Raw genomic sequence first — 22,760 nt, forward strand, 5'->3', positions numbered from 1 at the left:
ATAAACGCTAATCGTTCTGATGGACGTCTGACTATATAACGAGGTGAATAGATTTTTGACGTGCAGTTCCAAATTTAAGGAAACTGAAACCATGAGAGACAATCAGACGGTGATGGAAACGCCCATCTAAAAATGACGCCCTAAGCAATAAAAATACACTGACACTCAAGCTTTTTAGCGCGATTGATTGACTGGCTGTATGTCTCCCTCGGCTATACCGTTTCTCAAAACTGTACGAATCAAGTTGACCACTAGAACGAATCTTTAGTGCATTATTCAGCCTACATTACCGTGCTCTGGTCAAGGGGATAATTGGCCGAGCGTCTGAAACCAATCATGAAAATGTATGAAGACACCGACTCGTCTTGTCGGAGCGCTGCGCAATCATAATGCTTGATGGTGTGTTGAACTCGGGAAACGCAAAATTCCACAAGACGTCTGACCGTTTTCAGAAACACCAGAGCGAATATCAATCATGTATGAGGGCAGGATCGCAATAAATCGGGCGCTAACCGTGGAAACCCAGACACCTTACACCTGATAAGTTCAGGAGCACGCTTAACTTCCTTCAATATCTACACAGAGCCCTTCGCCTCATTTCGGCAGACCGGATCCGGAACTCAGGAATTCGAATACACTCAGGTTTCTCTCAAAACAAGTTGTCTACGGTTAGCTAAAGATCATAGTGAGAATTCGTAAATTTCGAAATATCGCTGCTAGGAAAGCCTTGATGTAGGGCTGAAAGAATCGCACTTCTTATTGTGGGTCCTGCGTGTACATGAAACTTTAGAGAGTTTCGGAATAAGCACCACCGACAGGAGTGAGAAGTCTTGAGCATCCACGCATCTGAATGTAAGGGATCATCTAAAAGTCTCTACATTGCAGAAACTTGTTAGCTCACATGCCTTACTAGGAACAGTCTTTTCGGTCACCAGTAGACACATACTTTTTAGTAAGATCAGACTTTGAACCAGCAGCGTGCTCACACCGTCCTATTTGCTTAATGGGAATAACTGAGTTTAAGTTGAGTTCGTTTCATTTCCTAACCAGCACTTGTCTGACATACTGTCGTCTTACGCTCGATAAATGTCTTCAGATACTCTGATAGGGCATTGATGGCTGGAATTTAAAAGACTTGGCTGATGACCCCAAGACCTGGTACCGGTGCTTCATGTTTAAACGGGCTGGTGGTTTGTCGCAGGCCTGCCACCTGCTAATTTTGCCTCTTTGGGTCTACATCGGCGTCAAGAATACGCACGCAACACCAGCATCGGCGCCATACCATTCGTCTGAGTCTGTCCAGCAATGTTCAACAAATCTGATTCAGGTAACAACCATTCACTTTGTCACAAAAGCCACCGAAGTGAACGGAGAAAAACAGTACAACTCTCTATCAAGAGGACCAAATAAACCATGGATGGTTTGACACAGCGAGAGTTAGAACATTCGCATGGCAGGTTTGGTTGATAAATTCACTCAGCGTATGAAAAGATTCTTTGAATCGGCTCAGGTAATGACAATGCGATCCAAACACAGAATGGGTGGTGTTGTCCAGAAGCGCCACAGGCAAGTGTTTGGGGAAACCGGTGCTGTGTAGAAAAGAACAGAATGTAATTTTTACGTTGTGTCTATTTTCCCAGATTGATAACATGTTTTGACGAATGATCTTCTTCTGTTTAGGCATTCTTAACTCGCTTGAACTGTTTGGGTGGTTGTGATAGATTAGTTGAGCACGCATATAACCAGTGATTGCAGAGACCTTCAGACATCTTACTAACCTAAAAAAAAGTGTTCTCCAAACAGGATCATAAAAGTTTGTCGATTCTAGCTCAGTAAACGATCGATCTAAAACTTTGACATACACCTCGATGTAAGGTAAGCCTTTTTACCTGAAATATCCTGACGATAGACGCTTTACACAAGAATCTTAAACGAAAGATTGCTTCTAAGGGCAATAGAAGTAAACATAAATGACATAATAACGCTCAACAATGGTTCTGTAGGGTCAGGATCACTACGGATGTACCGGCGGACACTACTGATGGGGCATGCGAGTAGTATGCGGTTTCCTCGTAACTCCTCCTCGAGTCTAATGAAAAATAGGGTTTATTGCAGAACTTGTGGGGCTACTTTGCAGCGTTCGGTTACAGTTGCGTGATAGTCAATGAATATTCGCGAAAGTCCAAGAAGACGGGCTAGAATGCTCAGTTTTTAAAAACAAGGTGCTTATGAGATGTTTACTTTCCTGTTCAATAGTTTGTAACTGCTTAGTTAGTGTTTGCTAATGACGTTTGCGGCGGAAGGCTTTCCTCTTTACACTGAAAATGAGTGCATAAAATAGACTTGGCCATAGCGAGGGACCACTAGCGAAGGTAAAAAACGTAGCAAGTATTTCTTGAAGCGGAGTTCGGACAATCATCAAAGGGTTGATCACTAAGAAGCCAACAAAGACAGTCCTTGAGATCCCGCACCACGTATGGAAACGCTTCAACGATGAGACAGTAAGGTGGTAGCTATTTTGAAGAAGACCTCGGAGAAGAACGGGATAAAAGTAAATACAAGTACCAACAGACCTACAGGACAGACTGAACAGAACAGAACGCCGTCCGTCTCATGGAACAAAAAGCCAGACGTCCAACTCTGCCAAAGACTACTCAGGAGGGAAGGAACAAACTAACTTGCCTGATAGCGTAAAACTCGAATATTTCACAAGAGGACGATGAGAACAATAATACTGAGAACATTGGCGGGCTAATAATTAGGTCATTAGGGGAAGTATCGGAAATGGTAATGTCTTTGCATTTAGGACATTGAGGAAGCTCTTACGTGGCCAACAAACAATCTCATTCGTTACAGGTTGCTCCAGGCACATGACAGCATATATACGATGAATGTGAAAAACAGGGATTGGTGCATCCTTCAAGTCTAAAAGGAAGGCGAAATGGGGTAAAAATGCACTGGAGATTGTAATGCTCTCAGCCGATGAGGGAAACGACCACCCACGTATGTAAGTTGTGTGCGGCTTTGTTCGCCTCCTGCCTTGCGAAAAGTTGCGGAAATTGTTCTCCGTCGATACCGTCGAAGTATGAATGTACAAGGCTTGCGCAGCATTGGTTTTAGTCAGCAGTGCTGAGGAGCTGATTAGTTACGCAACGGTGCTTGGCGTGGAGGAATACTAATGATATGCAAACTGGTATGAATCTTGGACCAACAGGATGATATCCAGTCGATTCAGGAGTGCTCGTTTAAACGGTCTCGTGCGGACGGAGGTACAGAGCATTCCCTCAAATGTTGTTGTTTTCTGTAGAGAATAGCCAAATGTCGGGTTCACAAATCACGAACCAAGGAACTGCCTGGAGTCGGATCAACACGGGGCACAAGCGGGAACCCGGAGAGGTCAGCGACATAGGTAGCTCCAGCATCGATCAGAGTACCAGGACAGGGGAGGCCAGGCTCAAAGGTCACGTGGCCATCGACTAATCAGGACAATGGCTAATAGAACAACCAACGGAACCGACTGACCGAACAACCAATCGTGATCGAATGTCAACCCCGGATAGCACACACAACACAACTCAACGCACAACCACCAGCCCATCGGTGCGCTCCACCACGCTCCCTAACAACGTACTGAGGATCTCACCTCGATTGGTGACACAACGTTTGCAATCAAATTGCCCAGCTCAGCGAACAAACCAAAGACAATTGTTGTTTTCTTACAACCAGCTCAGGACATTTCGAAGTTTGCAAACAAAACAAATTTTTCGAGTAGAACATAAGGTTGACGGAAACTCGGGGAATGCGCCCACCTGATGAGCCCCGAAAGGGGGCGAAACTGGTCGTGGGCTATCGACAGATTTTCAGCAACCTTAAAAACGTTGTTTCACTAAGGATGGTGGCACACCATCTGAGGAGCAAAGGTGGTAGATGTCTGGGATGACAGGGTTTGCTTAGAGTTCCCCTAATCATCTGGTACTGCCCTACCCGTGACAGGAGAGTCACTGATAGCTGTGAATGCGGTAAGTTGTTTCGGCTAGCACAAACATTTCTTGGTGAGTTTGTCAAGATCCAGGCTAGGAGAACATAACTTTGCTCAGTCACCGGATTTCAAGGCTGCCCAGATGTTGATGATTTCAACAAAGCAACATAAATCAAAGCAAAGGTTGAGATCGTCCATCATGTGTAAGCAATACGCTAATGAATCAAAAGCACAAAAAATAAGAAAATTGGTAATGGTGAGTCTTTTTTCAGTGGGTTCGCGCTGCTCATGCTATCGGACCCTCTTTTCAGGCTTTTTGAAGTTTCCTGCACACGATACTCTGGACTTCTTTGTAGTATGCCTCCAGAGATAGGTCCAAAACACAGTTATCCGAGAAGATAAGTGAAACGGAGCGATAAGAACACCAATATTTTTCACCATGACAGAATCTATTTGGGACTACAGAAAGCCACAATATTGTTGAGAGCCAAAGAAGTGAAGAGTAAAGAATCAAACATGTTTGCGTTGCAACCTGGTGCACAAGATATCATCATAGAGGCCAAAGTCAGGAAATTCGGACAGCTCTAGAAGTGGACCACCAAGCGTAAGCCTAGAAAATAGGCGATTCTAGAGTTACATTCACCCCATTCTTGGCAAAGTTCAGTGACTTATGTGCCAGACTACCCTACAGAGGATCCCTGGTTCGAACTCAACCCACATTTTTCGATTTCTGGACAACTTGACAGTACGTCAGCTTTTGTGGGTGGAGATGGCTCAAGTGGTTTACTGACCGAAAGGTCCGTTGTTCGAACCCGACCTCTGCCACCCGACTGCCCCTGTCTAGGCTTGGGCAACCTGACAGTATCCCAGCCTTCGTGCTTCCTTCCGGTAGCATGGCATCTAGACACCAGAAGTGTGCTACAGCTGAACGAACGTCAGCTTTTGAGCTCATTACAATTTCAGTAGCATCTATGCTCCTAGATGGTCTCACGGGCAAAATGATACAATTTTTTGAATACTTTTGGAATGTAAAACGATAACATCCCGTCCGGCCAACGCGAAACAAAACCTTGTCCTCATCATAGACTTAAGAATGTCGGAAAATGACACTTTACTGTCGTGTAACCATAGGTGAAAAGGATACAGAAACCGGATGAAGGGAGATTTGGGGGTGCGAAAACCCGTGCGTTCCTTGAGAATCCGGTTGGTAACAAGATGGCTATTTCTTCGGAAATCATTGAAATGAAGGTATCATGAACATCGCGTTTTAAAACAAATAAACAATGATGATCGTTTAGCTGTAACATGCCTTCGGTGCCAGACTGCCATGCTACCCGAAAGAAGCACGAGGGCTGGGACAGACTGCCCAAGCCTTGACAGAGAAAGTTGGGTTGCAGAGGTCAGGTTAGGACCACGAACCTTCTGGTCAGTGAGTCCTCTCGGGCTAACCACGCTGATGGCGTCTTGTTCCAAAGTAACGTCATCAGCGTGATGACCCCAAGAGGAAAGCGATTTCAGCTCAGGAAAGGAGGAAATCTTGACAAATAAAAGTACTGGGCCGGTTAACGAGTTCCTAGAAGCACGTGACTCCTGGAAAATTCAACCAATCATCATTCCGGAACTGAAGCGATCTACCAACCAGTATGACAAAAAGGAACAGCAGTTCAGTCGAAACCCTCTTTTGGACCAAACCATCAGATCAGCCAGTTAGAAGACAGGAGCCACCAATGTGGTTTAGCAATGGGGCAGCGTGGTAGTCGTGTTTGATCGTCATTTAGATGTCAGCAGGGTTATGTCAGCAAGTCGATGCGGGCATTCATTCAAACAAAAAGCAATAGGCCAAGTTCACGCTGGGCGAGTAGGCTGTACAAGAGCCCGTATTGCACTTACACGTCGGTTAAACTGGTCGGGAAACGCCAGCTGCTAGGTTGCGCGGATTGGTTGTCAGATTAACGGCCATTCGGCAAGCGATTCTAAACAATTGATATCGGAACTACGCATCAATCGATCGGAATTTGAGAACTGCTGATGAGAATAGCAAAGTTCATGTTGTTTAGACGTCACTTATCCAGACATTCATCAATTCCCACGGAAAAATTGATATACCTGATGCCTTGGGCTTGGAATTGACAAAAAACGGTAAGACCATGTGCTTAAACAGTCATTCATAATCTGGCATTTCGCTGTCACGTGATAAATACAAGGATGGGTCTACAAGAAAAACGCTTGAACGGAACTTCTCGTGTTCCAGCGTAACTATAAGTCTAGTTATCCCTTAGCATTGCCGAGTGTACTGAACCATGCGGTCCTCCTATTACGGCTCAGCAGCGGCACGGTTCTTCAAACATACAGAGGTTCTATCATCAAATGCTGAACTGTCTCCACTGCCTTAGCAAGTCAAGCAATGCGCACCCTGAGCAAACAAACAGATTCATACTCGCATTATGGAANCGACACTTTGGATGAACTAATAACCGCTCTTCTGTTGATCGATTAGTCCCCACCGTCTTTTTGGTAACATCCACATCTTAGATTTTGGCTGGCGAGTCTTCAACTGGAGCTATACAAAGACTGTCCGTCGCGGATCGGTCTAATGTGCCTTCTTTTGAGGGACGCAACACTGAAAGGACTGTAAAAGCTCAGCAAAGCTTTCCACCGTCCATGAGTAAACAGAGTGAGAATTTATCCAACGACGTATGCTTAAAACCACCAGTGAAAGGAAGAAGGCCTTCGCTGCGAAGTTGTTTGTTGGGAAGCACCAACTGAAAAGTTACAGACTATTGGACAGGGAAGCAAGCAAATTATATGCATCTTGTTCATAAATACTGTGTATCCATCGTCTTCTCGAACGCGTCTTCCTGAACTTTCCTGGATATTCATTCACTGTTACTCAAATGCAAGCAAATGCGACAGAGCGACTCCACAAATTCCGTAATAGATCTCACTTTTCAAGAGACGCGAAGCGGATTCACGAGAAAACTACATACTACTCGCATGCTTCATCAGTAGTATCCACCGTCCCACTAGTATAAGTCAGTTGTGAATCGCTGTAGTCTTTTGAAAACTTAAAAGTTTGTCTTGATTCAGACATTCTTATCAATTTTTAATTAACTGCCCGTATCACATGTCCTTCCTGTGAGTAACTGGCCATTTGTTTTCATAATCAGACCAAAGACATTTTTTCATCACATGTGATTGATTTCTTTCGACTGTGATTTCTCTTGGCCGCCAACTCCGGCTTTTCACAGAGCGTTCCATCTCTGTATTTTGATGGATTTCTGCGAATGCTCATTGATTCAATTTCAGGGGAAAACCACATGCTCTCCTTTGCTTGGTCACAAACAGCAAGTTTTGTAAAGTAGGTAGGAACTAAAAGTTACAAAAGAATTTCCAGCGGACAGAACCAGGATTCAAGCGCGCATTTTGGGACAATAAGATTACTTTTTTGGGGCCAGAATGCTGAAATCTTGGAAAAGCCGGAGAATTCGAAGGAAAGTGTTTGCTTTGATCGATCCTCATTCACGGTTATTTCGAGGATAAAATTAACCGGAAGTCAGTTAAACCTGTCCAGTGCTCATCAAATGGTAAGTTGCGGAACTTCGAAAATTGCAATGTGTTAGTCAGCAATAATCGGGTACCTGTGTTGGTCAGTTCTTTATTCAGCTGGCCTGAAACTAAGAAGGGACTTGGTTTTTATCACCAGAAGTTCCAATCAGCGCCGTTGCACGTCCGAAGCGTACTCAAATCTTCAGGTCAACCCGTACAGTGGTAATACAAAGCGAACACCAGTTTCGTTTTTCAGATCTGAAGCATAATAACACCACACCGGTTGACGTTCGAATTGCAAAATTCTGAGCAGATATGGTAGGCCATGTAATCGAATTCCGGGGCTTGAACCCCGGCACTGTCATGGTTACACACTGCTAATTAGCTCTAACAAGAGTGAAACTCGAACCCAGTGGTTCCGCCTTTTTCTAAGAGCTAACCGGAGTAGGTGCGCCAGGAATGCACCGTTAAGATAAGGGATGGAAAATTTAACTTCAGTTTACTACTTGAGTGAACGTGATCACGACATTACAAATAATGATAAAGTAGTGCCTTTTACGGAAAATCCTTCGAAGGTCCACTATCGACCTCCAACAAGACTCTACGAAGGATACCAACGTACATGAATCACAAATCCATCTTTCTCGTAACTTCCAAAAAGCAGTCTTGATCACACGACTCCATATTCGAATCTGTCTGAGTTGATCGATTTGTCCACAATTTTTGATTCTTGCAAACACAATGCCCCAGACTGCACGAGATTTGCGGATTATCGAGTATCTGAAATAGGAAAAAACTGCACGCATTTGACAAAGCCATGCATTTAGGGGGCCAAAGTATGGCGGAAAGACCGATCAGTCTTGACTTAGACGAACTTGATACTGTACAAAAATTTGTCGTGTTCAACAGAGAGTTTCATTTAAAGGATCTTTGCCAAACAAGCCCCGCCACTAATTCAAAAAGTGCATGTGCGAAAAGTTAAACCCCGCCACATTTTGCCAGCTCCAATTTGATGTAGACACACAACCATGACCTATTTCTAGCTCATTTTGTGCAAACGTTTTCTCCGTTCGGACGTAAAACCATGAATGAACTTTCTGACGCTTTCAGCTCTCGTTCATGGAAACGAGAAGGCAGTACGTTCCTTTGCAAAGCCACGGAGTGATCCATCAGCAAAGTTTACGCAACAATGGCCACCTAATGACACTTTCAACTGTTTCTGAAAAGTGGAGGTGTAATGCTTGACAGTGTCGGCAAGAAAACGGTCATCGAAAGGGAATTTGGCTGGAGCGGTCTAGAATGGAGTTTAGGAGAGTAATTCTGTTCATTTATTGCTTTGCTGGTCCTTTGGCAAAAATCAAATTCTGCTCAGAAGAATTATCTGTTAGCCACACGACCGCTCTTGACTGGAAGAACTTTCTTTGCGTAGTTTGCGCCTAGCGGCTTTCGTCTGCTCCAACGGTTAATCATACCGAAAACTTTGTGGATCCAACGACTGGAGCTCACACACAAACCATCGAATCTCTTTGGCACGTCTACAAGATGCAAAATAAACGCCAATACGACACACACCGATCTTTATTGGACGGCTACTTGTGTGAGTTCGTTTGAAGGCAAAGGTACCGGAAAAAGGACCTTTTCATGCAACTTTTTAATGACATGTCCCAATTTTACCCTCTTCATTGAAAAATAAAAGTACACATTTCACGGCCTTTTTTCTCATCTTTTTTGGGTGGCAGGGCTTATCTGGAAAAGATCCTCTTTAAATGCATTGCGCCACACGGATTTATGCAGCGCTGTATCACTAATTTGCTTGAGACGTCGAAATTTCGAACTAAATTGTTAACCACACAAACAGTTTTAGATCGAAATCGGATTCACAATTACAACGCCCGAAGAGAATGCACAGACGGTTATGTGACCATTCCTCACTAAATTGTCATCTTGCAAGAAGAAATCAAATCCGTTTTTTGTTCCAGTGGCCGTCACAAAAGTGTTCTCCCTGAGGAGTTATTCTGACAGTTGACTGACTCTAGAAAGCTTCGCGAAACGGCTCTAAGATTAAAATACATTGTTAGATTTTGATCATGGCTAGGTAGAAAGCATTCTGTTGCAACGATAATCATTTAAACACACTGCTTCGGAATCAAATCAATCGATTTAAGAGCTAGATGGAAATCTGATGATGAAGTTTGGTATCTGCATTAAGTATTCACTTGTAAAGTCAAAAATATCATCTAGTCTAAAGGCATATGCGATCGGGTCTCAATGAACTCACGAGGCGTCTCGTTCTTAGAGGGGTAGCAAAAGTAGTACCCGTTTTGATGGAGAATTCGTTTATGCTGATAAGCCATCCTCGTTGAGAATCATCGTCAGTGTATTTCCTTCAAAAGTCCATGCACTTCGGAACCCACGACCTCCCATCTGGTCATTTGAGTGCTCAACGGTATGGTAACCAGCACCTGATTAGCATTGTGTTTACCTCAAAATTGAACGATGTATGGGGCCGCTTGTCCCACCTAGTTGAGAGTTAATCACACTGCTGATCAGCCAGTGACGGCTGAACGGTGGAGTGTTCAATCGATGACCGGAAGGTCGTAAGTCCGAAACTCTGAGTTTCGTGAGATACGCACCCTTGGTGACTCCGAGTGAGGAGAATCAGCTGTACCGGTGTTTCTCAGCATCTCATCATAGACTGGTTCTGCTTACACGACGAAACCTCAGTTGGAATTGCCAAATCTCCTTACGCTACAAAAAAAAACACTAATTTTTTAAGAACGCGAGTGTAGCAGACCTACAGGCTGATACCAGTTGGTTTTGTGTGACTTACCAAAAACCTTTTAACTTAGAATAGGTTTGGATAGAACTTGCAGGCATTTCTTATTCCGCAAGTGTGCCTTACGGATTTGTCAATCAAGGCAGCTGTTGATCCGTTCACCGAGCGAAGCAACTAGGTTGCAAACGTTCGACATCAGAGTATGCATCAGCGGGACGTGTTTCTTATCGCTTGCCTCTATACTATTTTCAAAAAACCTTCATAAATCTTCCCCTATGGGTCGGCAGCTCAAGAACAGTTTCCTGTGATTCCATTCCTCTTTCTGCTATCTTTCTGATATTTTATCTTATTTTCATTCAGTGTAGCTTTATTCCAGGGCTTTCTTGGTCCGTTCCCGGTTTTTACTACTTTCTGGCATGATCTTCATGTGTTTGGCAAGTTACCTATTCCTCATGACAGAACTTCTCTGTCTGCTTAATCAAATTTCATCAGTGCCTTCGAAAACACTGTTAAGCCGCTGCATTTCGTTGCTTTTCATGGTGACGAAAGTATCGTTCACAAAATTAATCCATATTTTTGGATTCCCATCAAATGGTGCGACTGAAGTTATTGAAATATCCACTAAGATCAAAGAAGACGGACTATAAACGCAGCAGAAATCAGGAGGAGACCAAAACCACTCGAACGAAGCCTGATTGAGAACTAATCAAATGCATATAATGCAGAGCACAACGCAGCACAGTTCACATTCGGCTGAGTCTGATGAACAGCCCAACAGCCACCAAATAATCAAGCAATAAACGCACAACACACAAATTAAATAGGTGTTAGGGTTTGAGATAACCAGAACTTAAAATTGGTGTATAAATCTCCTCCCTTCCAGCTGGCTAACAAAGACGTGGGGTACGGCTTGGAAAAACAACTGTGTCCAGCTATTCACATCAGTGGGATACTGCAGTTGTCTGATGATTACCACACCACATGGTTAAGGTATAGTCCAGAATTCACCGAACTTTGTCCTTCTCAGCAGAAAGCTTATTTTAGCATCAGAATCGTGTTCTTGTAGGTCCGAATGCTAAGCGGTACTTTATCCTTTTGAGGAAGTCTGCACTATCGGCAATAGTTCCATGTGGCTCTGCTTGGCTGATATAACAAGTACATTTTGTTTGGCCGCCGGCGAAGTACGGCTAGTTAATTAGTGCTTCCAATTGCATTTGGAAGTGTCCCACAATGTCTTTCACGAGAGGGTCCCACCACTGTCTAATAAGCACGTTGTAGTTTGTCTTGGATTGGCGTCAAACGGTTGGACCCAACTAACCGTTTGTGCAACTTCGGAATTGAAAAATGACCCTGAGGAAAGCGTAGCACTGTGCACGGTTAGGCCGCAAACCGCTTGGGCCGCCCCGGTTTGACCTGGAGGCCCCTTTGTTTTGGTCCTGAGTTGCTTGAAAAATGACCCTGAAGAACGCGTGGCACTGCACGGTTAGGCCGCAAACCACTTGGGCCGCCTCGGTTTGACGTGGAGGCCCCTTTGTTTTGGTCCTGAGTTGGAATCACCCTAATTTGGAAGACGTATTGTAGAAGACTGAACATTATCAGTATGATGTTTGCAGTACCGTCGAAAAATAATGAAGTTATCAGGTCCTTGACCTGTTGTTTCCAGATGGGAAGTTTCAAAATAATGTGTCCCCTGGTTTTTACACCCTTGAATCACACTGGTAAACTTAGTGTGTATTATCCATCCCTTCCAAGTGCCCCATTTGAGTGTCACTCAATAAATCGTGCTGATCGATCTGGCCAAGTGAATGCAGTGGACCTTGTTGATCACGTGATTTGCGGTAGCCCTAGTCAGAATTCACACATCTCCATCTCTAAACCAGAATTCAAATATTCCATTGGAGAGATGTCACATCGGACGAAATGGGTGGTCTGTGGAACACTCGTTACCGACTAAATTGATCAATATCGAAGAGCTGTAGGCTGGGGATCTACTTTCATGCAGATGTTGGGTAACTTGTGACAGTTTCCAAAGGCATCCGTATGTACCCCGACCTTTTGCGCTGACTGTGTTCTTTCTGCATTCGCTACTAATATATATTCCAAGATCTTTGAGCTGTTATTTTAATCAGTAGTTCGCCATCAGGTTAACATGCGTGCGCAGCTTCCGGGTCTCGTTAAACAGGTATCCAATTACGGAATATTAAAAACTGCTGTCTTATAATGTATGTGGATTCATTTACTGACCTTGCACTGGAAGATTATGTACAAACATCAAACTGAGACCACGTTGAGCAGCCAATTCCTCTTTCGCAGGAAGACTGAATGACAAGTTTGCAGTTACAAGCACCTCAGTGGTTGTGTTACTGAAAACGACAGTACAGTCGAAATTCTGGAGGTGAACCCCTCGGTCTTACTCAGTCGGAAGAGAGAAGAGATGAAAAGTGACTATCTTAAGTTTTGATGAACCAGTCAGCTGTGAAACAAACACATCTTATAACAAGTTCAGAAAATTCGACGCGTTTCATTTTATAATTAGGTGTTATTCCACAACGCCAACTCACTTTGCACCCCGTCAATTTCGTGGGCCAAATCAGCTAGCCCCTAATTTATGGCGCCCCAAATTACATATCGGCCTCACTCGCGTGAGCTTGCCTGCGTCACATGAAACCTTGTAAGCTACTGCGTTCAATTCCATAATCCCCCGAGAGGTTGTCGCTATCTAGTTGGCCTGATATTTGTTTGTCTACAGGGTGGATAATTTACTTGGTAAAAGCCCACGTACAGACTAGTCCGAATATCATGCAATTATCTCCGACAGCGCATACTTTCACCGGAGACACGAAAACTAATCAGAAGAGCGGCGGATAGGAGAAACTGACTAACTTTCCAACAGTTAAAGACCAAAGCGGAAAGCTTGGTTCGACAAAAGTTTTGGATGGAATATAACGAATGAATTCACAACTGTGGTGCGCGTGGAGTTGGGGGACCGAACAAGTTATGGGACAAACCGAGACGAGAAGAAAGTGTGTCGTCTAGCAGTTGGCGGTAAGAAGCCTCCTATTCAGGTCAGTTGTATAAAACTCGTCAACGGACCAGCGACTCACCAGAAACAACCAAATGGAGTCCAACTAAATGGCCAGCATTCGAAGTGAATTTAAAGGTCATCAGGGGATGCCTGCACACAACACGAAGCGAAATTGGGCTTGCGTGGTGCTGCGCTCAAGACCTTGGAGACAACATCGACGGGCGAACCTGTCTCCAACCGACCTGAAGGTCATCATAACAATGGGCACATCACTAGTTACTTGCTAATCATCAGAGCGACGGCTTAATTCATCATTTCCTTTCAGTTTCAGTGCAATAAAGCACCTTCGGTGCACCCATACCGCACCGTGCCGATGGAAATCCTGGTGACTGAACAATGATGGAGTGTTGTGACCGACAACTGATTATCATGTGAAAGCCAACAAAGCAACACACTGCGAATGTGGCAGAAATCCACACACCAAGCTATCTCAAAACCATTTATCGGTGCTAGATGATCAAATATAAATGGTTTGGAAATATACATATTTCATCCGAATACAGACTTCGTTGGATCAAACGCCAGTTCGACTTCCGAATGCAAATAGCAACATACAGCCAGTGGACTCAGGCAACAATTTCTGACTACCAAGCGCTTCGAGTCACATAGTTGGCCATCCAAACGGTATTATGTTGGTATACAGAGATTAGTCACAGACTTGGCTTCAATGACAGGACAAAAATCTTATTGAAAACTATCAAACCTCACACAACCATCGGTAAGACTTGAAGAGGACGGGTTCAAAGATCAAGCTGACACCGATCTATCAGAACACAGACTACCGGATCAACCAATAAAACTACCGAAATAAACAACCAATCATGGTGAAGGTCAGCCACGGCTAACAGCATGTTCATTGAAACACATCACACAAGCGCTGGTGTAGTGCAGTATCCTGCTACACAACGGCGTACTGATGATGTGAACTGGACTGGTGATGAATCTTTCGCAACTAATTGGTTTTACTCAGGAACCAAATCATGTGAACTGGACTGGTGATAAATCTTTCGCAACTAACTGGTTTTAATCAGGAACCAACCAAACGGCCACACTAGGAGTTACATACATCAGTGTTGATCACCGACCGTTAGGCCGAGTAGGACCTTAAAACTTGTATGAACAAATGATCCCGACTGAACAGGTCCTGACTTTCAAGAAGAATATCAACCACTTGAGCCATGCTCAGCAATCTTCGACCGATACTGTCAATTTTTTCGCAATTAGTTCGAAAGACCTATTGTGGTTTGGTTCAACTATCCATAATCCTGACATTCTTTTCACTAGTTAGCTTGCTGTTTGACCAGCTTGTCGAACAGTTCTTCGAGAATGGAACCAGTAGACTTGCAAGCTGGAAAGACACAGGAAGAGACTGTAATCGTGGTGACGATTTATTCGAGTTTTCGTCATGAATTCACCTGTTCTCTAACCATGTCCTTACCCCCGGGGTCTCTGCATCATCTTGCAGAAAGATCATCTGAACATTCCTACACAAGAAGGAATGATAAGCTAATATGACACCGCTTCGTACAATTCTGGAAAGAAGTGGTCTGGAAAAAGTACAATGAACCACCGAAATTTTGTGTAGAACGTATCACACCGTCATCTTGGAACGTCCTTGCACCTGAGACCCCCCGAATTAACATTTGATCATTTTGATTGCCCCAATAGCTATCAGTTCTTGGAATGATTCAATGGTCCAGTTAGAAAAGCACATCACAGGCTGGAGGCTCTTGAGTACGTCAATTGCGTCAGTAAGGTATGTCTTGAACACCTACCTCGCAAGCAAATGAAATCGGTTCATCAAGCGGGTCATCAAACAGCTTCCTGGGAAGGTTTCCCCACAAGAGTGTGGGCATCAGGATTCTGAACAGACTTGTTATGTAGCTTGTTAGATGGCTGGTGATTCAGCTAGCTCCACCCAACTCCACATGTTATGCTCCCGAAACAAACTTTTCGGAGTTTGAGAAACCTCTTGAGTTTTCCAAAAAAAGTGCCCGATCATTCACGATCTAGTGCAAATTAGTGCCACTCCCAGTTGTCACCCGGTTGGAATTAACGGAACAGTCTTACAGTCCCAGTGGCCTGACAATGGAGTGCTCGATTTGAGAAGAATACCATGTTGAGTAGATGGTATATTAATAAACTGGTGACCATCCTGAGATGGTGACAAAGCCTATCAACTCGATGTTGCATATATATGACACGCAGTCAAGTTTCTCAGTTAAAAGAAGCACGCCATTCACCACTTTCTGAGGCTATATAAGGTTTAAAATTCTCTCTTTACCAATAAAATCACTGGTTGGCTGTTCCTAGAATCAGACATTCCTACACCCAAGTTCTCTTGTCTCATTTGGTTAAAAAAGCAAGATAAAAACATTTCGAGAAATATTACCAAACGCTGTCAAACAGCGCTAAAGTCGGTTGTAGGTCAAACGTAAACCAGCACATCTGTTGGTTGCTAAGCAAAGAAGTTTCACATAAAAAATTGGAGCTGTTTTTGTCAACTTACCAGTATGGATGACCTTGATTTAGGCTGGTTTTTCACTGCTAACCTGTTGATACCTTCTATTCTAATTGAGACGTATTTTATAGTATAAGACAGATTAAGTATCCTAAACGCCGGCACTTCGTAATTCATGGGTCCTTGTGGATCTAAAGCGAGAAGGCTTTTGGCTAAATTTCAGTTTTGCGTTTTTTGTGGTTATCCACTGGTATCGGTTTTCGTAATTTCCTTCCAAACCGAACAAAGACACACTGTGTCATCCATTACGTTGACAACTGAACTTCCCCACGTTTATCCTGTCCCCATTTGTAACCCCGCCCCACTTTCGTGTTTAGTGTGTGTATATGAACTGACGTTTGTTTGTCCTTACCACTTCACCCATTTGGCCTTGAGGTCATCCGGCCATTTGTAGCCGACTTTGCCCCCGTGCGACTGTCGCACGTGGAAGCCTGTTTGCTCTTTTGGTTTGTACTTTTGCAGTCCAAGTGTACCATTTGTTTTGGACGAGTATCTACTGTTGAGGTTTGTATAATTTGTGAATTTGTCTTACGTTAATAGTACCGTATAGAAACCCAGCTCCGACTTTGTTTTGCCTTCCCGGAGGTTCAGGTATTACGCGTCACTCGTAGATACCGTTCGCCAGCTACACGCACTTTGATTTGAGTGCTAACATTCTATTCGCAGGGTAAACATACTGTGAGTGGGCGGATACCAATAGACCTGTGTGTGAGCTGGGTTGGAACCTAGTCTGGTCACTGATGGCCGACAGTTCGCGGACGAGCTGGACGATGCTTGCCTGGTTCACTCCCTGTTCAGATTATTTGCTGATGCTCTGCTTATGACCTGTCGACATTCTGACTGGAGTTTTGAAACTCCATCCTTGATAGTGTTATCCAACGGCTCATGTTTGTTTGAGTTCCAGACAAACAGTTCCTCTGAAAGTGTTTTCATACGCATCTCCTCATTCAGTAAATACAGTTGTACTATATATACGGTTAACACTGAGCCTTTTGAGAGCCAGATCTAGGCTCGGGTTGGGATTATGAAAACCGCACTAACTTACCATATGTTGGGTAAGGTTTCGCACACAGTCTTCCTGGAAAAGTACGGGGACCTGAAATGTGCGGTCCAACGAGTGGTAGGATTGCAAGTCACGAAGAGCTGTCCGAACGAGCAACTCAACCGCACGAGCCGGAACCGGATTCGCCAACGAAGCCGGAGTCGTTGTGGATTGATCTGAGAAGAGTATGGGAGAGAAGAGGACAGCCAAACTAGATTCGTCTACTTCACAAGTAGGCTCGTTGGCAATACCGGCCAGGAGCTCGAACACCGGGCGAATGACCATAAGTAGTAACCGGGTCGGAACCAGCTGGAAAAGCAAGCGGATTGCACGTCGCTGGTAAACCTCGTTTGCTTTAGCATTGTTTACAAGTTGGAAGAATAGGTTGCGCAAGTAGCGTGGGATAAGGCCAATCCCGTGGTGACGCAATACACGAGCAAGAACGCTGGCCAGTACACTAATCTCATAGCCCTCCAGGATTGTCACAATTTCTGTTGCCATTGCAGGTCTGTGCAATACTTCGTCTGTTTGATTGCTCGAACAACTCCAGGGATTGACGCGCGGCGGGAACAGTTTTCGTTCCAATTCGTTCATGTTTGATTGATTTCCAGGTCTTCGGAGAATGAAGCGTTGCTTGTCTGTTTATAAATAATAAAAAAGTAGCAGAAACGACTTACTCGGAATAATAGATCTCGACAAAATTGCTTAAAACGCTGAGGCAGTGGGCGTTAATCAACAATGAACTTACAACGCTTGCCCTCCAATAGGTAAAGTACCAGTGTGTGAACCACAGTATACCAGTGTTCCAGTTCTTTGTCTACAAAAACAGTGGCATTGGGGGATGAATTTTCATCAGACAGAAATTTCTTGTGCTTCAAAAAAGAAATACTTTAACACTTCTCAACAAAGACTCCAAGATTAGTTAGCTAATGATTGAATGTCACCAAATGCATTTGTTCACATTCACATCACTCTCGTTTGAGCAGTCGTCCTCCTGTTCTAGCTTGATTACTCTGATGAAGCTGCACCAAAGGGCAGCACGTAACTCGAGTGTCGCTCTTATTAGAGCTCATCAACAGTGCACATCCAATGGCCGTGTCCGGGGTTTGAACTCCGCACCGCTGACATGCGAGGCGAACGTGCTCCCACTATTCCACCACTATTCCGGAGTTCAAACCCCGGCATGGCCATTGGATATGCATTGTTGATCAGCTCTAATAAGAGTGAAACTCGAATCCAGTGCTTCCCCCCATTGATGTGGATTCACCAGAATAATTGCGCAAGGACAGGAAAGCAACTGTTCAAACGAGAGTGATGTGAATTAGAACAATTCTGTGATAGAACGATATCTACGTTTAAAAGTTGTAAAGAAGTGAACGACTATGGTATGAAGAGAACTCCTCTCAAGGCCTTAAATGAAACATTTTATTGACTGGTAGGAAACCTCTGTCATGGTCACTCACAGGCTGCCAGGGCACATCGGGATTAGCAAGACGCGCAAAAGAACGGAGTTCCACCTCGTAACACAAGCACTACACTACCCAAGTTTTTCATCACACTAAAACATCAGAACCCCAGAGAGGATGATAACCCCTCGCCTCCTTATTTCATTTCTTCTTGCATTTTGAAATAACTTGAAATTGTGTGATGCACTGAATGAGTCTGAAATTTTGCCCTCAGCCTGGTAGCAATTTGGAGAAAATCAATATCAGACTTTGCGACTGACATTACATATCTAATTACTTCTAATATCTATCAACAGAGGGTAAAAATGCAGTTAGAAAGCCAGTAAAGTCTTGAAACCCATTCAAAATATGCATAAGGTTTGCGACACGTCGATGCACTGAATATTTGCGAAAACCAGAGTGGTTTGTTTGGCTACTATAAAAATATATTTGCTGAAGTGTGCTGTGCACAGAGAAGTCAATCAAATCAACCGAAGTGGCGAGATTTTGAGCACTAATCTTCTTCTGTTGGAGGGTGAAATCTCTGCTGGGATTTATGTATCTTCTCGTGCCTCAACATTCACCTGAGTTGCCCTTATTTGACTGCAGCTCTTGAAGAAATCTTGTTTTCATTCTGTAGAGACACTGCTTTCACTGTTCTAGAAGGAGATTGATACCTAGTTTGCCGATCAATCTCGTTGGATCCACTTGTTCCACATTGTTGTGCTAGGCTGCATTCCTACATATCGAAGGTGTTGACATGAGCATCATTCTTGTTGAATTCAAGCCGCTCAACTGCGTGATTGTGCAGCAGGTGAAAATTCAGGGTTAACGACAGAATTAACCAGTTTGGATCATCCAAAAGAAATGTCTGAATTATTCTCGCACCAGGAATAACATCACATACCACCAGCTTAATCTTCTGGTCAATACAGAAGTTCCCACGTTCATGTGGCCTGTATGTGGCCTTACACTAAATTGTTTAAACTCTTTCACCTAAGCAGAGAACAACTTTGGCTTCTGACAGAATCAACTATACATCTCTGTCACCCGAAAATCCAGCTCCCCTTGTCCGTGGTCCTCCGAATCCTGCAGCTGTAAAGGGGGAACCTTGTCCTACTTATTTCCTGCTTCCGGACGGTTCTGGACAGTTTCTAATCAAGCACGTGCACAAATTGATGTGGGTCACCTGTCTTCTTCGCGTCCACTGTCAGTACGTCGGAATTTCGTTTGGTATACACAGAAGCAGTAGTCACCTTGACCAGACGAGCAACATCATTTTGTTGTGGCCGCAGTTTCGCTACGACAGCACTGTCTGCCAGATGACTCAAACTATCATGACCAATCACTGCTGCAGCAACCCGTTTTTAGCTTCCAGCCCAGGTGAGGGCTGTTAGTTGGTGCAGCGATACTGACCGGAGTATCGAATGCTCCTCTTATGTCTCACAATGGATGATGGTTTTGCAAGCCGCCCTAACATGTGCGTACATATGGCCCGGTCAGGGGCCAACTTCATCACGGTGGAATGTTTGCGATCTGTTGACCCCATGAATGGAAATCTGAGAGAGAGAGCAAGTAACATGGCAGGGAAGCCGCAGACCACGTGTCCTATTGTGTCGTCTTTGTGTCCTTGGAAAAGGTGTTCCGTTTCACCGACATTCCGGACTAAACGTAAAATTCCATTTGGTATCTTTGCTTGTCTTGGAGCCAATTAATGTTTGAAGTTCAGTCAAACTGGTCTTAGCGATTGGATCTTATTTCACGCAGAACTAAGGTGATGGTATTCCGTTCAGCTGGCATCGATCAATCGAAAAACATAGGCCGGGATTCTCTTTACTTCGATATGATAAATCTGTTTACGATTCAACTCCCGGAACGGAAAACAGTACACTGATATGCATATCTACACAGAAATTGCCTAATTTTTTCAATGTTTTTCCGTCACCCACGTTTTACACAAATTTTCACAACTGTCACTGTATGTCAACTCGAGCAGACCACAGGGATTCGCGAGTTTGCAGAAGCTTGGTTTTCAGGGGAGATCCACCAGCCGGAGGAATTCGAAAAATTATGGGAAATTTGAAAATTCAAAAAGATTGCTTTAGTAATTTGGTCTGGCTGTTTGGTGAAGTATCATCAAGCATGAATTTGTCTATCGGTTTGACTTGATTATTCACATGCATTCAGTATTCAGGAACAATGACAACACGTCCACATGGCTTTTCATAACTCTGGGTTTCAACTTACGACCTTGTCAAAGATCTACACAACTAGTGAACTATTGTGAGCATGAAAAACCATATCACCTTTCCAAATGGTGTACAAAAGGACATTTTTGTGTGGGACGCAAACGAAAGATATCTTCGAATTCCTGTTGGCTGTTTTGTTGACACCAAACTTCATTACAAATTACGGTTTTTCACCTCAATGCGTTGCAGTTCTTTGCAAGTCAGATTTTCTGCTTGATCACCGGATTAGGGCATGTTGTAAGGAATAAATCGATGCTACAAGCCTCAAAATGGAAGGGATGAACACTCATCGGATCACTGACTCATAGTAACGAACAGGAGACAATACATGCTCGTAAATCGAAGGAATATCAGTTTCTGGGAGCGAAAATAATAGCAAATCGATACGTGAAAAAGCCCAACAAGGAAGACGATCAGGTGGCCGATATCGAGAGTTTTCCTCCAAGAATCGGATGAAAAGGATCTACAGAAATTCCTGCGGAATGCAGGAATCTGAAATACTCACAGAAATGTTCACTCCACTTCCCGCCCAAGGCGTCAGTTCACCAACCGAAACCGGACAGGAAACGGACGAAATGTGATTGCGCTGAGTTCGAACCTCCGACAACATACAAACGATCGCGAGTTAAGGATGGAGTATGTGCGTGACCATGTGCCTAATTTATGGGTATAATAAGTCAACAGTAGGCATACACCAAAGTGTTTCGTAGATGTTTCGGGGTAACGAACGCCTTAAAGAGACGCTTATTTTCCTTTTTGTGCTTGTTTCGGCCAGTTTTACTGATAATCGTCAGTTACTCTCTTATGAGGGACAATTCTGGAAAGCACTCTGAATCGATCGCCAGAACACCCGGGGTCATTGGCTGTCAGCCCACTTTGGTACAGCCCTATGGGAAGCTGCTGAAGCTACCGACGCTTGATATATATCACATCAGGCTGATCAATCCCTTGAACCCTTGCTACTGTAAGTTCTCTCATTGTGCTTCCAAAGTGCCTTTCCAAACCTTAGGTCATAGTACGGTGGAGTAGCAACCCGGCAAGTTGCACAGCAAGGCTCAACACTCAGCATTATAGGACCTGGAGGTAGAAAACCCTATTTAGATCAAGAAAACTGCCATCACAACCCACGCCAGTGTTTGCAAATTCTAAAACTTTAGCGTACGGATCAAGCGTCTTTCACTGAAGGTCTGGAACAAACTCACCGGCACAATGATCTTTGCTTGATGCTGTGCGTATCTGAGTTGTCAATGGCAAATCCAAACTAGAATTGACACGACTTTGTTGACCGGTTGACTTTGCACTGGTTCGCAAAGCTTTGGATTCCTTGATCAGTGCATTCTGGATTTTCTTTGTGTCTTCTGGGCTGAAGCATAGATAGCCAAGGTAGTTTGTGATCAAAGCAAGGAACGAGGACGGGAAACGGCAGCGGAATTCGTGCACCCCTATCGTCGGGTTCATGATAGACAGATCCATTTGCATGGCGGAGAAAGCGCTCTTGGAACAAGTGGACCTATGTTTCATGGGTTCCGTTGTGCAGGCATTCGGGTACATCGGCGACTCGTTCGGGGAACCGAATAACTGTAAGAGAAACAGTGAAGAACGGTTCTGGATTCGACAACTTTTCCACCTATCGGTTTTTGATTGGTTTGTCCTGACGTAAACAGTTTTGACAGAAGAATCAGAGTTGCATGTCGCACCCCAAAAGCAACACGAATGAAAAGTTTTCTCCGATAATTTCTTCAGAGTGATCTAACGATAGTGAGGCAGAACCTGAACTGTATAGTGTTTCGAACTCTAGGACACTTAAAAAAATGACTTCAGTATCAAAATTGAAACTCAATCTCTGTTTTGCTTTGCAAAACATTGATTCAGGTTGACGGAAACTCGGGGACTGGGCCTCCATGATGAAAGGCGAAACCCGTGGTAAGCTGTTGAAGAGTTTTCAGCAACCTTGTGAGTAGTTCCCTTTATGAAAACATTGATTCTTATTTATCCCCTTGGAGAAACTCGGACACTTCTATCGTGTGGGAATGCCATCTTCTTAAACAGGAATAATACTTGGACGCTCTCGCTAACCTGTCCAAGGTTGTTTATTCTATAGTTTGGTTCCCTCCTCC

At 44.0% G+C, this 22,760-nt stretch overlaps 1 protein-coding gene across 1 annotated transcript; it reads right to left on the reverse strand.

Moving 5' to 3' along the window:
* Positions 1-8,152: 8,152 nt before the first annotated feature.
* T265_14365 (hypothetical protein) lies at positions 8,153-22,392 on the reverse strand (the record flags this gene model as incomplete). Its single annotated transcript, XM_009173328.1, has 4 exons — positions 8,153-8,305; positions 16,953-17,587; positions 17,698-17,766; positions 21,846-22,392. Coding segments are annotated over 4 exons (1,404 nt in total), but the record flags the coding sequence as incomplete, so codon positions are not given.
* Between the last annotated feature and the right edge of the window lie 368 nt (positions 22,393-22,760).

The sequence above is a fragment of the Opisthorchis viverrini genome (assembly GCF_000715545.1).
Source record: "Opisthorchis viverrini unplaced genomic scaffold opera_v5_184, whole genome shotgun sequence".
Lineage (NCBI taxonomy): Eukaryota > Metazoa > Platyhelminthes > Trematoda > Opisthorchiida > Opisthorchiidae > Opisthorchis > Opisthorchis viverrini.